General features: G+C 46.5%; 1 protein-coding gene across 11 annotated transcripts in view; it reads right to left on the bottom strand.

Annotated features, from left to right (window-relative positions):
- Positions 1–17,938, bottom strand: part of NRXN2 (neurexin 2) — a 1,698,261-nt gene that overhangs the window by 717,166 nt on the left and 963,157 nt on the right. For all 11 annotated transcript variants that reach the window (XM_069207993.1, XM_069207988.1, XM_069207998.1 and 8 more), the window contains one exon: positions 2,554–2,757. In XM_069207993.1, coding sequence (XP_069064094.1) covers positions 2,554–2,757 — 204 coding nt within the window. The remainder of the gene's footprint in view (positions 1–2,553; positions 2,758–17,938) is intronic.

Below are 17,938 nucleotides of genomic sequence, written 5' to 3' on the forward strand. Positions count from 1 at the left end.
ATGGGTGAAGCTAATTTATTTGACCTGTTTGGGTAGGGGTAAATGTTTACACTTGCACGAGTGTAGGAAACAGCTCATCCCTGTGCGTGTGCCTGTAGTTATGGGCTTTTACCAGTACATGTGTAGCTAAGGTTATTGCCTGTGCATATGAGTGTAGTTAACCGGATCCGGCCTGCCTGGTTGTAGCCAAGGGGCTATTAGTATTTAGGTGCAGCGTGCATTTACATGTGCAGCTGTTGTGAAGAAGTGTCAGCTCCAGGGTTTAGGAGGTCTTGTAGCTGTATTCATATGTAATAGGCACCAGCTCCATCTGCTTTACAATGAGTCTTCCCACACAACCGTGGGATACTCAAAGAATAAGGGAGGATTATTGTTTAAGGGATGAGGAACTGTTTCCTGCTCTCAGCTGGAGTGAAGGCTTCTGCAGGACAGAGTGGATGGTTTCAGAGGGTGCCGTACATGAGGTGCGTCCCCACCATCTCCCCAGGAGCCCCATGGGGAGAAATGTCCCGCGGGAGTCCATCAGGAGCGGGGATTCACGCTCTTCTCATGGCTGAGTCTTGTCACGTGTTGTCAACCGCATCAGAAAAGTGGACACAAACAGGCACGAACCAGAAACCATGAAGCAGGAAGGGAGGGCTGGTGAGCTCGAGCTGTATTTATGAAGGGAGGATGGGAGGGGACATGGGGGGGGGGGGGGGCAGAGGAAGTGACACCGTCTGGAGGGGGCGATCAGGTTTGTGGTTCTAGTGCCTGTTTGTTCCGGGTCGCAGATTCTCATCACTGAAGGGTTAAAAAATAATGGTCATGTCCACTGGTAGCAGCCGCCAGCCATTAGATTTCACTGCCTGCAGTCACAACATTACCATCGGGAGGGGGTAGGGGGAGTGAGGATACTGATCTCGCATGCCACACTTCCTAGGTTATTCATTTCAGTTCATTTCACCCGTTGACAAAGACAAACCCATCTGCCACAGGGCATTGGAGAAGACCTCAGTCTTGGCAGTGGACCAGCTTTCTTACGTGCCCCTATTTCTACAGCTCGAACCTGATTATCAGGGTGCTGCCCGTCGGTCCCTGAAATGACTGCACTATTGTACCTTCCCTACAAATCACCAGATTAAAGAACATCTCTGTGCCTGGTGGGGCATTAGGTGACAAGTCATTCTGGGAATATACTATCCTAAGAGCTTTGATCCACCAAACCATCTTGCTTTTTTAACTAAGTTCCCAAGTATCAGAGCTAAAAATAGGATCAAAGGGATCACCACTTTGCCTTGGAACCCAGGCTGTCGCTTTAGAAGACATAGCACTCTCCACCTCAAAGGCACTGGTGCTCTACTAGCTCCTTTGAAGAATGCAGTAATATGTACATCCCCTTCTGGATAAACTGTATGGCAGTCTCGTGGCTCGGACATGAGAGCCCCTGTTCTAGAGATATGAGGGTATTGAGATGCCACAGATATTATGCTATCAGACACACAATTCCGAGCCCATTCCAGCCCGCAAACAACTTTGTCTGGTAAGTGGGATAAGCCACATGGGAAATGCCAAGAACAAGCATGGCCCGTACAGTGAATGTTGACTCACACGGCCATTACACTGAAACCTCTGTTACCCAAACTCTCATGGAGAGCTAAGGCTTGCGTGCACAATTACGTCTTTGGATCGTGTCACCAGAGGCAATCACAGTCTGACTGATTGATTTCTGGAAATGGGTGACTGAGATGAAACCAGGCTTTGTCCATCAAGCCACTCAGACACATGGCCGGGAAGATGATCTAGCACCATTTAGGGACAAAAACGAAACCATGAACATTCAGAGTCAATGAAAAGGCCAATCGATGAAAAGTGCTTACACTCTCACGGCAGAGCATTCTGGGGTGTTCTGATTCTCAGCCATCAAATGTTAGTACAGGCACTGCCAGCCCAGTCTAGTTTTATGACCTACCCTTGGATGTTATAAAATGACGCTACTTCTCTTCTAAAATCGGGTCAGGGTGAGGCCTTTTGCCCAGAGGCTGGTCCGTTTTCGAAAAGAGGTATGAAGTTTACAAAATGAAAATCGGGGCTTCAGGGAAAGTGATGACTTTTTAGGTCACCGCTGACCAAAAGATTTGCTTTGGGGATACCGGTCATCCAAAGCGGTCTATCTGAAAGTATGCAGCACCCTGGAGCTAATAATGCGACGATCTGTATATACATGACCTTCCACGACCTTCATCTCGGCCCTTTGGTGGTAACAAGTCTCTGAGAGAGAGATGCATCGGGACATTAACATGGCTCATCATAGAGAGAAACAGACTATCTGCAGAAACTGAGAGATCAGACGGGCAGGTAAGGACCTTGTTTACTGATTCAGGACCATCAACCTTGTTTCTTTCCCATGACACCCTTCCCCTAATTCTATGGATGTCTACAATCCAGTGAGTATCCGCCTTCTCTTTGGGAACCGACTGAGCAGCACCCTACTCTTGACGGTTTAGTGAGTGTCATAGTTATCCGGAACCTGCTTGGACCCCATGACGGCTACTGGGGAGAAAGGTGGGGTACCTAGGTTGACGGTGAGCTTCATCTGGCCCCCGTCCAGTTCCAGTCGCAGTGTGTCCGCAGACTCCTTGGAGGTGGTGGCCATGAGGAGTCCATATGCCCGCTGGGACATGAAGCGCAGGGAGACATCCTCCGCCTCTGTGTGGACCGCCGTGGGCAGCATCACTTTCATGTACATGCTACCGTCGTAGCTCAGCACCGTGGCCTCTGCAGGGAGAGAGAGAGAAAGAGAGAGAAAAAACAGGTTAAAAGACAGCATCAAAATAACATCTCTGTTTTACGACGCACAGCTCATTTGCTTTGATTCGTCTATCTAGGAGCTAGGAAGCGTCCAGTGGATAAGCGTCACAATGGTTAAGCAATTATGAGTTCATAAATGAGAAAGCTGTGCTGTTCGACTATCTAAGGGTTAGAATATGTGACGGCGAAGGCTCTTGGGAAAGCAAGGAAGGGTTTATGTAGGCGAGAGGATTAGTCTGCGAAGGAACAATCCAGGAAGTAGGAATTCTTTTAAGTCAGGAAGAATATAGGATTTTCATTGTGTGTTGGATGAGTTTTTCACCGGCTGTCCTCTAGATGGCAATAAAGGCACGTGAATAAGTGTCACCAGTACCGATGGCAGCCGCCTACACTTCGCAGCGGCCTAGTTCCATTTTCTGCTGTGCGGTTCCATTTTCTGGCGCTTTCTGCTGTTTCTGCTACTGAGAGGCTCAACCACCACACACTGCGTCAAGGAAAGCAAAACAAAAGACGAACAGCTGTCGCCGCTCAGATTTCTTAAACCTGTATGGAGACGGCGGAAGCGGAAGTCCCGAAGGCTTGGCGCTTGGGGTGGAGAGAGTCAAAAACTCCATCTAACGACCTCAGTCAGCTTCAGCGTTTCTCTGCCTTACCTTAACCCCGCATGATGTAACTATAGTGCAAGAGCCCACCGCGCCCCAGGGGTGGAGCTATACATCTTCACTTCACGTCACCTGCTATAACTAGCCATGTGCACGTGTGGAAGTGTTTTCAACTCCACAACATGCAAGGCCTGGAAGGGAGGGAGACGGGGAAGGAGGAGATAACGGGTGTTTTTCGCCCACTACTTGAAGTTTTTCCATTCACTGTTTCACCTACTGGCAGAGCCGCAAGCTTGGTTCGCTCAATTCTGTTGCGCCATTTTACAATCTCCCTTCTACAGAACGTGGTCAGAGTCCCTGCAGAGTCGGCCCTCACACTGGTAGCCGGCACTACTGTAAGAAATAATGAGGCCACACCAGTTATGCGTTTTCGTGGCGCAATAGACGCACACGCTTAGGCCTCGTCTAATGCTCATTTCCTGCGCCTATGGCGCCACACCTTTTTTAAAGCCTTCTAGCACCTAGTGACCTGTAGGTCGGACATATTAACCAATAGGGAGGGGGGTCAAAGACTCTCCCCTCCGTCTTCATGACCGGTAGAGATGGTAGTGTCCAGCGACCGGTTATTTCACTGGTGCAACACTACATTCCTCCCAAAAATAAATTGCAAGAGGGAAAAGAAGATCCAAACAGAAACACAGAACTTATTACATTAGGTGATCTCGCAGTCTCTGGGACGGAGCGGGATTGCCTCGTAAGCTGTATCGAGTACGAGTAGACCGGTCAGTACTCAAATTTTGACCTGCAATGCCTTCAGGGGTCGAATCGGTCATAGCGGGTTCCAAGCTTGGAGTGGGCACCCGTGTAAGCGTCGAGACACAGCTCTCCACGTCAGGCACAGAAGCCTGATCAGTGCCCGGCACAGAGAGATCACTATCTCCTGTACTAGCCAGTTGCGGGGAATGAAACTTCTTGAACATGGAAATGTTTCTGGTGATAGTTGATGTCCCCCTCTGGGCTACAACCATGGACACATTCCAGCACGCAATGGTCCACGGATTTCTGTCAAATGGTAGGCGAAACTTGCTCCCCGGGGAGTGTTCCTTCAACAACACTTGATCCCCCACTTGCAGATCCAAGAAAGTGGAACGACGCCTGCGGCTGGCCTTCCTGATGACACTAACACTTCTGATACACATGATCATTGTTGATAGCCCCTGGAGCCCATAGCCAGTGATGCGGGATAGTGTCTACCACGGCACAGCCCAATAAAATATGCCCTGGAGCCTGTCCAGTGGTTGAGTGGGGAGTCTGTCTGTAGTTCAGCAGAAAAGAATATATGGCATATTAGTTCGACTGTCCACTGGCTGAAGCAAGGCGTATGACTTTGTTCAGTGACCGCATGAATCTTTCGACCTCTCCATTTGCTTGAGGCCATCCCGGGGTAATTCGCCGATGCCGAATACCGGTGGTCTCAAAGTAGGAAGCAAGCTTCCTGCTCTGAAATGGAGGTCCATTATCAGTCTTTATCCCCGTGATGAGGCCATGAGTGGCTAGGATCTTTTCGATACATGGGATAACCACCTCAGCCATGAGAGATGGAATGATCTCCACTTCAGGATACTTCGAGAAGTCATCGATCATCACCATGGTGAATTGGCCATCTGGAAAACTCCCAAAGTCAAGACTGGCAGAAACCACAGGCATACGTGGGCCTGGCTCAGTCTCAATAGGAAAAAGTTGGTTAGGCTCTCTAGATGCTTGGCACCACTCACAAGACCTCACGGCACTCTCCACGAGTTCATCCATTAGAGGAAACAACACCTTGGACCTTAGACGACTCTTATTCTTCACCATGCCTTGGTGACCACTGTGCGCCAGTTGCACCACCCTGTCCGTGAGGGAGGACGGAATTACTAGCCGGTATCCTCTTAGCAAACAACCTTCAGTGTCCACAGTTATTTAATCACGGATATGATACAGACTCTCCATTATCCGTTGGTAGGTAGGAGTGAGCGAGGATAGCTGTTTTTTGACAGCATGCCACTGATTGCAATGGACAGCTTGCAGAGCTTTTTGAAGGTACTCATCTTGTACCGTGGCTTGAACTATGGACTCAATGGGGATAGGTAACGGTCTTGACCTGTCAGACACATACCTCACATACTCTTCGGTTTTGCCAGCCTCGTGGACTTCGTTAGCAGTGGCTGCTCTGGGGTGGTGCTACAAATAATCAGCGGGGTTGTCAGATCCTGGGCGATACTCTAGCCAACATCCACAGTCCTGCAGTTGGAGCATCCACTTCTCTATTCGTGGTGGCGGTTTCGAGGCAGTTCCATTAAAAAGAGATATGAGAAGCTTATGGTCAGTGGTGACAAGAAAAGGTCGGCCATATACATAGATGTGGAAGTGTTTGCAGCCCCAGTGCACAGCAATGGCTTACTTTTCTATTTGCGAATACCGCTGCTCAGTGTCAGTCAATGACCGGCTCGCAAATGCCACTGGGGACCACTCTTCATTATCCTGTCTTTGGAGTAGGACGGACCCCAGGCCTTTTGGGGCAGCATCAACTGCAATCTTTGTGTCCTTATGGGGGTCAAAGTATCTCAGAATGGTGTCACTGGACAAAGCTTCCTTAACGGCTTCAAACACAGTTTGCTGTGTTGCATCCCATATCCAAGGCTCTAAGGACTTAGTTAAGTTCCGAAGTGGTTGAGTCAATGAGGATAGGTCCTTTATGAAATGGCCACAGTAATTTACCGTTCCAAGAAAACTGCGGACCTCAGTTACACTGGTTGGTGGGGGTGCACGCTTAATGTCTAGCACCTTGTCTGGATCAGGCACCACACCGTCGGCTGAAAAGACGTATCCAAAGAAATGGATTCGGCTGGTAAGGAATTCACACTTTCTGCGGTGAAGGGTCAGATGGGACGCTTTGATCCTTTGTAACACATTTCTGAGTCAGCTGTTGTGTTCAACGACAGTCTTTGCATGGATCAAAATGTCATTGCTAACATTGATTGTGCCTGGCAGATCTGCTAAGAGCTTGTGAATGACATTTTGAAATACTTCAGCTGCACTTGAGATTCCAAAGTTCAATCTTTTGTATCTCTGCAGCCCAACATGCGTTGAAAAAGTGGTTATATAATGCGATTCCTCAGCTAGGACTAGCTGGTGATATCCTGAACGCAAGTATAGTTTGGAGAACCAGCAAGATCCACTTAACTCACCTATTAAATCGTTAATAGTGGGTGTCACGTGCCTTTCACGCTTGACGGCGACATTTGGACGGCGCATTTCCACAAAGATGCAAACTTTTCCGGGCTGTTTGGGCTTCTGTGCATTGCCTATTGACGACACCAGGGGTGTGGGTCAGGTGACACGTTCTATGATGCCTGCTGCCCGAGGTGATCCAACTCTTTCTCCACCTGTGGCCTGAGGTGGAATGCAATGCGTCAGTGTCGGAGTTCTACTGGCTGCACAGTCTTTTTAATGTGTAATTTTACCTCTCTGTGACAAAGACATCCTATTCCTTCAAATACACTATGGAACTGGTGAAGGAGCTCAGTTATGGATTCTTGGCGTATGCCAAAGGCAAACGTGACAACTCCTAAATCTTCTACTGTCCGGCACTCTAATAGCATTCCATGTCCTTCCTCCGCCGCATATACTTTGTCTGGAACTGCTTTGGAACCATATTTCATCGATGTTTAAAACGTGCCCTTTAGGGCGAGCGGTGTACTCTGTTCATACTCGTAGACTTTTATCTTGGTCTCCATTAGGGTGAGGCAGGGACCATTTGGTGATACACATCTACAGCGAGGATGTTTATGGAGGCCCCCATGTCGATGACAGCACGTGTCGGATGGGTGCCTACCTGGATTTGGCACCGTGGCTATTTCTTGGATGACTGGCCTGCATTGTCAATATTGAATAAGGAATGGATGACATGTTCCTCGGCTTCATCATCATCATCCATGTCACTGCCCCTTTCAGATTTGCTTGCAGTGGCGTTGACTGGGGCAGTTCCGGTTCCCGGTTTGCTTGACCTGCATACCTACACAAAGTGGTGCAGCTTCCCACAGCCGGCGCACTTTTTTCCACGAGCCGGGCTGTCAGATAGTCGGTGTGATGGCCCACCATAGTATCCACATTGTTGTGGCGGGGGTCTTCTGTTTCGAGATCTCCCTTTGTTTGGAGAAGACGTCACAGCATTGACAGGCTCCTGATTGGTCTCTGGATTGAAGCTTCCATATGTGACGCTCAAGCCTTAGACAATTATTTTGTGCACCCCATCGTAAGGATGTTGTGTAAAGACCTTCCTGACTCTTCAAGGATCCTCTCTCGCAGGTTTGCTGATACACATCCTTGTATCACTTGGCCTCTGATCTCCTCTGTCTCGTTGGCGAACCTACACGTGCTGGCTAGGTCTTTCAGCCTCATGTGAAAAGAGTTGATGGATTCTTCTGTCTGTTGCCGTGCTTTCCTGAACACAAAACGTTTGTAGTCAGTGTTGGCCATGGGTTCAAAGTGTCTATTTAAAGCTGTTATTAGAGTTGCATGTGTTTTGTGGTTATCCTCAGGGAGGTTCTTGGATATGTTGTAGATATCTTTACCCACTAGATGTAAGATCATGGCTCTTTTCTGGGCGTTTTTGACTTTGGTGGCCTTGAAAAATAGTAAGACTCTTTCCACCCGTCCTTCCATCGCGGGGCTTGTGCAGACGGGGCTCCTTCAACGACAAAAGGCTCAACTGGAGGGATGCCAGACATGTTGGGTCGACGCTAGTTATTATACGGTGTGGCTGCCTCTGGTTTGCCAGGCACTCAGCAAGGATACACTTGTTCCTCCCTCCCAGGGTGTGTGTCACTCACTACATATACTGAGTGCCCCTTGTTCAATTGTTCAATTTTTGCTTAGTTTTTGTCATGCAGATCCTGTCTTGTTGGGTGTTACTGGGCTCAAACACTTGTGCCTGAGCGTGCACTATTTTTTGGTAAATCAGTATGTTGTATGAACTAGCTGCTTCGACGAAACCCGCCAGGCACAAGCACTGTGTTGGAAACGCGGCTGCCACGGCGTCGGAGGCATAAGGTAGGTCGCAACACCCTCATCACCAAAGTGTAGTGTTGGCCTTCCACACTGGTAGCCGGCACTACTCTAAGAAATAATGAGGCCACACCAGTTATGTGTTTTCGTGGCGCAATAGACAGCTCACGCTTAGACCTCGTCTAATGCTCGTCTGCCCCGCCTATTGCGCCACACCTTTATTTATGCCTTCTAGCACATGACCTGTAGGTCAAACATATTAACCAATATACGGATGGGGTCAAAGGCTCTCTCCTCCGTCTTTATGACCTGGTGAGATGGTAGTGTCCCGCGACCAGTTACGTCACTGGCGCGACCCTACAGTCCCCAATCACTCCAGTGTGCAAAGTGTGCTTATACATTACTAACTCATACCTCCTTCAGTCTTTGAGTCCAACATGCAGATTTTTTTTATCCAAAACGAGGTAATTATGGATGACTACAGAGGGACAGGGAAAGGAAAGAGATCGGGATTGGTAAGGGAAAGGAGGGTGAGAAAGCATGATAATTGGAGCTGTGAGAATAATGCAGGGCTTCAGATTCTATCCCTGGGCACAATGGGCTCAGATCCGGACCCCAATGCTGGAGACATTAGCATCACTCCAGTACATGGCCATGCAATCAGGCTGGTAAGTAAAAAGGTCTGTCAATCAACTACTGTTAAATGTTGGAGGAGTTTGTGACACAGCTCTTTGACAGGAGCGATTGGCAGCCTCCGGGGTGGTGGAGTCTCTGGGATGCAAAAACAACAAGTGATGGACGGAATGCTGAACATTGTCAAACATTCACCCCCAGTCACAGATCTGGGTTTAATCCATCGTTTTTTTGCTGCCCATGCCATTCCAGTTTGGACCCAGCCATATGCAAATCAGTCTTGACCCTGTTCCCCATGGGAACAGTCCAGCCCGAACTGCTAGGCCAGGTCTTCCCTGGACTGGAAACAAGCATCCTGGGACCGGTTTCGGGGTTTCCCCCCTCATCAGCCAGGCTAGCTTGAATCCAGTGGCATGGGAAGCACGGGACCCACGTCTGGGCATACCCTTCCCACTTAGGGCGAAAAATGCAAAAACAACAAGTGATGGACGGAATGCTGAACATTATCAAACATTCACCCCCAGTCACAGATCTGGGTTAAATCCATCGTTTTTTTGCTGCCCATGCCATTCCAGTTTGGACCCAGCCATATGCAAATCAGTCTTGACCCTGTTCCCCATGGGAACAGTCCAGCCCGAACTGCTAGGCCAGGTCTTCCCTGGACTGGAAACAAGCATCCTGGGACCGGTTTCGGGGTTTCCCCCCTCATCAGCCAGGCTAGCTTGAATCCAGTGGCATGGGAAGCACGGGACCCACGTCTGGGCATACCCTTCCCACTTAGGGCGAAAAATGCAAAAACAACATGTGATGGACGGAATGCTGAACATTGTCAAACATTCACCCCCAGTCACAGATCTGGGTTTAATCCATCGTTTTTTTTCTGCCCATGCCATTCCAGTTTGGACCCAGCCATATGCAAATCAGTCTTGACCCTGTTCCCCATGGGAACAGTCCAGCCCGAACTGCTAGGCCAGGTCTTCCCTGGACTGGAAACAAGCATCCTGGGACCGGTTTCGGGGTTTCCCCCCTCATCAGCCAGGCTAGCTTGAATCCAGTGGCATGGGAAGCACGGGACCCACGTCTGGGCATACCCTTCCCACTTAGGGCGAAAAATGCAAAAACAACAAGTGATGGACGGAATGCTGAACATTATCAAACATTCACCCCCAGTCACAGATCTGGGTTAAATCCATCGTTTTTTTGCTGCCCATGCCATTCCAGTTTGGACCCAGCCATATGCAAATCAGTCTTGACCCTGTTCCCCATGGGAACAGTCCAGCCCGAACTGCTAGGCCAGGTCTTCCCTGGACTGGAAACAAGCATCCTGGGACCGGTTTCGGGGTTTCACCCCTCATCAGCCAGGCTAGCTTGAATCCAGTGGCATGGGAAGCACGGGACCCACGTCTGGGCATACCCTTCCCACTTAGGGCGAAAAATGCAAAAACAACAAGTGATGGACGGAATGCTGAACATTGTCAAACATTCACCCCCAGTCACAGATCTGGGTTTAATCCATCGTTTTTTTGCTGCCCATGCCATTCCAGTTTGGACCCAGCCATATGCAAATCAGTCTTGACCCTGTTCCCCATGGGAACAGTCCAGCCCGAACTGCTAGGCCAGGTCTTCCCTGGACTGGAAACAAGCATCCTGGGACCGGTTTCGGGGTTTCACCCCTCATCAGCCAGGCTAGCTTGAATCCAGTGGCATGGGAAGCACGGGACCTACGTCTGGGCATACCCTTCCCACTTAGGGCGAAAAATGCAAAAACAACAAGTGATGGACGGAATGCTGAACATTGTCAAACATTCACCCCCAGTCACAGATCTGGGTTTAATCCATCGTTTTTTTGCTGCCCATGCCATTCCAGTTTGGACCCAGCCATATGCAAATCAGTCTTGACCCTGTTCCCCATGGGAACAGTCCAGCCCGAACTGTTAGGCCAGTTCTTCCCTGGACTGGAAACAAGCATCCTGGGACCGGTTTCGGGGTTTCACCCCACATCAGCCAGGCTAGCTTGAATCCAGTGGCATGGGAAGCACGGGATCCACGTCTGGGCATACCCTTCCCACTTAGGGCGAAAAATGCAAAAACAACAAGTGATGGACGGAATGCTGAACATTGTCAAACATTCACCCCCAGTCACAGATCTGGGTTTAATCCATCACATGACAGACGTCACATTCAGGAAATGGTAAAAGTCTTGTGCCCCATATAAAAGTTTTACAAATACATGGGTTTTCAATAGCAGGTGCATCACCCTCGTTGAGTCTGCGGTGGGCTTTCAAAAGCTGAGTAAAGCGAATTATAGATCACATTTGGGACAGGTGTAAAAAGTTTGGAGCAAGGTTAGGTTGCCATAGCATTAGGCGGGAGACAAAATAGGTTCAGATGGGAAGTTCCTGTGGCAGAGACAGGAGATGATGAGATAGTTGAAAGTCGTCTTTGAGTAAAGTTGGTTTCCTTTGGTTCAATAGACTCCCTCTTTGTCCTGGAAATTCCTTAGGGTATCTTCCAGGTCAACTGGCGTCTGTGTAGCTTCTCACCAATCAAATGCTGACTTTCAGTAGCCAATTAAAGAGTGGTCTATGATTTGTAATTTTTGAATTAGGTCACTGTTTTGGCTCAACTTAAATAACTTCCTATATCTTCTAGTGGGCAGAAGGATCAAACAATATCCAGAAACCATGTTTGTTTGTTCAGGTGTACTACACAGTGTAAATGAGAAATCTTAATGTCACTTCAGAGTCCATACTGGATGGTGATTTTAACAACAACAAAAAGTCTTCCCTATGAAAGGTCAGGGTTGCAAGACACAAGATAAGAGAGATGCAACAAAAGAGTTGAAGGATTTAGCCCATTGTGGAGGGTTGTGTTTCCAAGACATTAACTTAGAGAACTGCAACAACGGGGAAGAGTGCTCTTGGCAAGACATAGGTCGAAAGAGTTGTACTTGTAACGTCATGCGTGACTGTACCTTTCTCTTGCGGAAGATTGGTGCTCCAAGACCTAAAATTAGAAAGCTGTAACACCAGTGTAGAGGAATCATTGGGTCTAAGGGCGCCTGAATCTTAAGAAAATTGCGGAGCTCCAAGCAGAGGATCAGAGAGCTGCCACAACTGGCCCAAGAGTTCTTGCTCTTAAAGATCAGCGCTCCACGACATGGGATCAGAAAACAGCAAAATCAGTTGAGGTCTTTTGTCCACTGTGAAGGATTGCGTTTCCAAGAGACCTGATCAGAGAGCTATGAAACCAGGGCTTAATGCTCCTGTTTTTTTTATAAAAGAAAAGTGTTCTGTCCTCCCAGAGTGACAGCCAGACACAGCACGCAGATTCTGGATCTAGAGCATCAATCTTGGAGAAAACGTAAAAAATCATTGAGGAGGAGCACCGGAGGCAGAAGGTCAATCTACCGGGTACCAGAGGATATGGATGGGCTGCGAGTCACTCTCACAGGAGGAGGAGGCCCTGAGCATATTATCAATGGTAGGAAATAATTACTTCACCAGCACAGAGTGTGGCTCACGGGGGGGGGATTCAACCCTCTGGGCGTCCCCTCAACACAAAGGGGGCCCCATTCAGCCCTTGGCAATGAATATCCGTGAGATATGTCAGTCTTGTGGGCCTCATCGCATTCTGAAGAAGGGCCCCATCATTTTGCATTACACCATCACTATTACAGCAACGTTTTTAGACAGATGGCTTCATTATCTGAAGATTCTTATTTATAATGTTAAAACATTAACCTTAACCCTTGCACCGTACCTAATAAAAATCTTTGGAGCCCAGGTCTCACTATGGATTGCTACAAAGAACTGTTGTACAACCCTTGTTTTTCTTATTGAATCTGTTGCAACTGTATATAATTGTATGTCAACAGATGTGGACACCACTGTCTGCTATTGTTTATTTCGTTATATGTGTATAACTTATTGAATGCGTAATGAATTTTCAATTTCCATTAACTGACATAGCCAATAATACCAGTCCATAGTCTATTTCTCAGAGTTCTAAACCCAACAAAAAAGGCAACATGAATGAAGGTAAAGAGATTTTCCCAAGATCACACGTGGTGGTCAGTTGAAAAGACCAGTAATGTCATTGCGGAGTCTCCTAGGGATTTTATAGGTTCGAGGAAAAAGCAAATTTTTCAGTCGTGTGGTGCACCACTGTACAAGAACAGCAGAGGGAGGTAGAGAGCTAGAGCTACGTTTTAAGGCAGTTAAAGCATCCCTGCAGTGGTCAGCATCCAAACAAGGCACACATGGTACTGCAAGTAGTGCCTCTGGTGTTCGCAACATATTCAATTGACGGACGTTGCATCACAGCACAAGACCTAACTAGGCCGAATCTTCTTGGTGCAGCCCTGCACATGGTAAGCAAGAGTAAACAAGCCTGCAGTGGTGACTGTGTGAGGCCAGGGTTTGCTCACACTGTAATGGGAGGGAGGAGTCCTGCAAAGAAGCATAGGACATTACTTAGAGCTTGGCAGATAGAATACTCCATCACAAACATGTAGGATGTCGAATCCGCAGTATTACAATCGCATTATAGTCTAGGGCATTTATAATATGGTAGACACGATATGTCCCATGTTTTGACATAGCATCCTGTTGCCGAACTCTAAATAAAGCCCTTAGTTGTACGGTAAAAGAAGTTAGCATTTGTTTATTTGTTTGTTATTTATAATCTGCAAGCAACGCCCAGGACCTAGATTTGAGGCGAAGCAAACATTATGCCAGATGAAATGGTAAAACTGCAGCCATGAGGATGCTTGCTCAAAATTATGTGGTGTAATATTCAAAGACAAGCATTCACAAAGCCAATAGGTCTAGCTTAAGTTCTGAATACAACTATGAAAATCTGCTGTAGTGAATATAAATAAAAAATATTGCTTTCTATACACATTCTGTGAGCTAAAAAATGTAAAATAGGATTATTCAGTACACTTTGTGATACAAAATAGTTCATTATTAATTGCAATAACAGCACTCCATGAGAGTTGGGATCATACATCACACTGCCAAAGAATGAAGAGAGAAATAAATAATGCTCTGGGCGGAGCTTAAAGCCCACTCTGTGCGTTTTTTAAACAAGGGGTAACAATAGGTTGGCAGACAGTGTACTGACAAAACAGAACTAAAAACAGGGACAACTAAACAAGACCACACTTTATTATAAAGTGTGAAAAGGTATTCAGGCTAAATATTCTTTTAACCGAAAGAAAAAAAAAACACAGAAAACAATTTTAATAAAAAGTTGTTCAAGTTCAGCATCAGTGGCGGAATCACTAAGGACAAATGGGAACACATGCAGTGAAGTGATCGAACCGGAAGTGGAGCAGTACCACACCAGTAGCTGATAGGCCCTCAAGGATTTTAATGCAGCCTCGCCCACCAGGCAGGAGCCTAACCGAGATAATGATCAGTCCACCCTTGCTGCTTATGCCTTACTTATCCCCCCTGCTTTTAAAAGTGACAGTGACTGGCCTGTTTACAGCGGCTTCTCCTGCCCCAAAGGCTAAGGCGACCCAGATCTCATAAGGAGGATTCCACCAGGGTCAGCAGAAAGCCCGAAGAGCCCCTTCGCCACGTGCGGATCTGTTTATCGGATGGAGCAGTTCTGATGACTTGCAGCAAATGATGCTGGCGAAGGTCGGCAGAAAGGCCTCGTCCGTGCCAGCGGCCCTGGATGACACTTCATAACGCAGATGGGGTTCGGCCACCAAAGACCAGCTGCCTCCCTGCTTACTCTCACCAACGCAGTCACTTTCCATGAGAGAAAACCTAAGGTTAGGACACAGCAATGCCAAAGTGTGCATGTGCCCATCTTCACCCCCGCTGACCGCACAGAACAATAATGAATGTGCCCTTCACAAAACTGCCTTTTCAAGTTTTTATCCGGAGGATTTTTTAGAACCGTTATTGCACATTTATTATCACAATGCATTATAATTGAAGGTAACTGAAATAACGTTATTTTTTTGTAGAATTTCACAAAACTAACCAAAATCAGGCATTCACCAAAAATGTGGTTTGCTGGTGCCTGTGAGATTTTTTCAAGCAAATGCGTACCACATGCAAAAAAAGAGACATAGGCTCCCAACAGGAGACTGATTTCAGCTCAAACTGTCTCTTCTTATGGCATTTTCAGCCCAGACCAGTCTTCCCTGAGCAAACCAAAAATGCTAAATTGTGCACTGAGGAATGTTGCGAATTACACAGATTTTGCACACTGCAAAATTTGGGAGCATAATTAAAATTTCACAGGGACCCGACTATAACTGGCTTTTGAGTTGAAGGGTGATTTGATTTTGATGACATTTAGGATAGAGCTGTTAAACGCTTCAGCTCTGTTGGTAAAGTGGAGCCCCCTGTTTGACATTGTGAAAATAATGTTGCCAATGCACTTGTTTGGGTTGGTCTGGTGGATCTTCCCACTACACAAGTGCTTCAGGGTTGCATGGTGGTGTGCTGATACACTCACACAACTCCAGGGATTCAAAAGGCCATGGCCTGGAGCTGAACTTAGCTACATACGAAGTGTAATCCTCTGGATTGTATTTAGTTTGTGATATTAACTTCATTTGATCTTAAAGCTATTAGGCATGCTTATACCCCAAAGGGTGTTCTCGTGCTGAAGAGGAGACCACCGAGCTGAGAGCAATTATCCGAATAGAAAACCTGAGACTCACAAGCACCTTGGAGCAGAGAACAGTTACGTAATGAAAAAATACGTTTTCAGATTCTTTCTGAAAGACAAGTAGTCAGTGGTGAACCACAAGTTAAGCGGAAGAACTCCTGCCTTTTGCATGATCACCAAAAAGGATCCTTCCCAATCAAGAAAGCCTCGTTCTTTAGATGCTAATCTTAAAACCCAAGCTGCGAGGCACCAAATACATATGTGGCACAAGACAGCTGGACTTTCATTGCAAAGGGTGCAGTGATATATGTATAGGGAGTCAAACAGAACACAACTTTCCACAGGAAGCCAAGAAAGCCTTCGCAGTTTGTCAAAGAATAAGGATAATTGGAAAAGTCCCAGAACCCTACTAGTCAAGAAGCCATAATCTGAAGAAGTTGGAGTCTTTAAACATTTAGGACACCCAGACACGAGTAGCTGTAGTCTGGTCGAGCTGATATGATTGTTTGAGCCACTATTTCCCAAAGCTCTAAGGTAAGAAGAGGTATGACGTTTCCAAGGACCAGTCAAAGAAAACCCTTGGCTTCCAACGTCGATTGTTGGAATAGGCAGAACACACTATGACATCAGTCACTGATCAGCTTTCCTGATATCATTTTGAAGTGTTCTCATGTTATCTGCGTTGTTCATGGTAGCTTAGTGAAATTTGGGCAAATATTGTAATTCATCTAAGGATTCCCTTCGTAAATGAATATTTGCAGACGGCTTCTATCACTGCAAAACTGGACAAAAGCTGAGTGGTTACTGGACTGCTTAATCAGGACTTCTGGTTTCATTGATCTATTCATTTAAATGACCAAACAAATGACCAAACAATCATGTTTGTAGTTTGTCAATTTTAAAAAGTCAGGTACTTGTTTATTTTAAGCTTTAAACATGAATATTTTAACTTTTTAAACATTTTAATCAAGCCTTCTGTCATTCTGTATTGATACCTTAGTAGCTGCTAATGCCTTCCTTTCTTGCCTACTAGAACAGAATGTGATGACTGTCCAAAAATTCACATTTTTCCTTCAGGTAAACTCAATTTACTCCTTCATGCTTCCTTCAAAATACTCTTTTAAGTGGTTTTTTGAGGTCAGACAAAGAAAGCTGGCGGTGGGTGAGCTGTTCTTTTTTTGCAGTTGTTTTCCAAGTGATTTGCTCATAGTTGGGCATGGTTTTGTTCAGTCTGCGGCTTTCTCTTCCACATCGGCCCTGATGAAATTGAACACATCGACATTCTCAGCAAGGTGCACACGAACAAAGTGCTAAAAGTCATAAAAGCTGTAATTTCCGATGCACAAACCCCTATTTTGGTGTGTCTGATTTCAAATTTCGAACACTTTCACGAGAGTGTGCAGGATTAACTGGCAGTGAGCAATCAAATATTCCATTGGAAGTTAAAAACCAAACACTCACAGCTACGTTTATTTAAAGCATTAAAGCACGTTGCATTAAAGCATTGGAAAAGCAGATAGGTCTCTCATTTGAAAGATGTTAGCCAACCTTTTGACTTTGCCAATGTTTGTTGATAAGGCTGTTCTGAATTGGGAAAAAGAAAAAGACGGTTGTTGCCGAAGTTCAGCAGCCATTGTGTGATCATGTATTTGCATACATGCCACCATTCATTTGCTCGTAGGCGATATAATGCTGTGGCTACTTTTTTTTTATTTACTGTATCGCCGGTCCCAGCTTGATGGTGTATATGTACACATGCATCACCATGCATTTGACCATGTGTGAATGCACAGAATCAGCCATTTTGTATCCTCTTTTTGGAGCAATGGATGGTAAGAAAGAGTGTTAAAGCGCTTCAATCAGGAAAGGAGTGACCCCATAGCAAACTGAAATTGCAGGACCCCCGAACAAATGAATTGAAAATAACACAGAATGGGGATTGTGAGAGAGCAATGGAGGAGCAAGGAGTCTATAGAGGAGCTGAGAGATGAAAAATAATGAAAAAAGCCACATGGGGGAAGCAATAGACTAGCTGGGGAAGGGGAGAAATATAGGGATCATGAGGTAAGGATGTAACGGGAGAAGCAGCACACCCGAGAGCGAGCAAGAAAACACATGCTCTCCCATCGAGTGCTGAAAGCAAAAGAAAAAATAATTACTTAAATGTAGATGTGAAAAAGGCAAGGCAGCCATTCAAAATTTTGATAAAGAAGCTTTGCTCCAGG

Source organism: Pleurodeles waltl, chromosome 9 (assembly GCF_031143425.1).
Source record: "Pleurodeles waltl isolate 20211129_DDA chromosome 9, aPleWal1.hap1.20221129, whole genome shotgun sequence".
In the NCBI taxonomy this organism is placed as follows: domain Eukaryota; kingdom Metazoa; phylum Chordata; class Amphibia; order Caudata; family Salamandridae; genus Pleurodeles; species Pleurodeles waltl.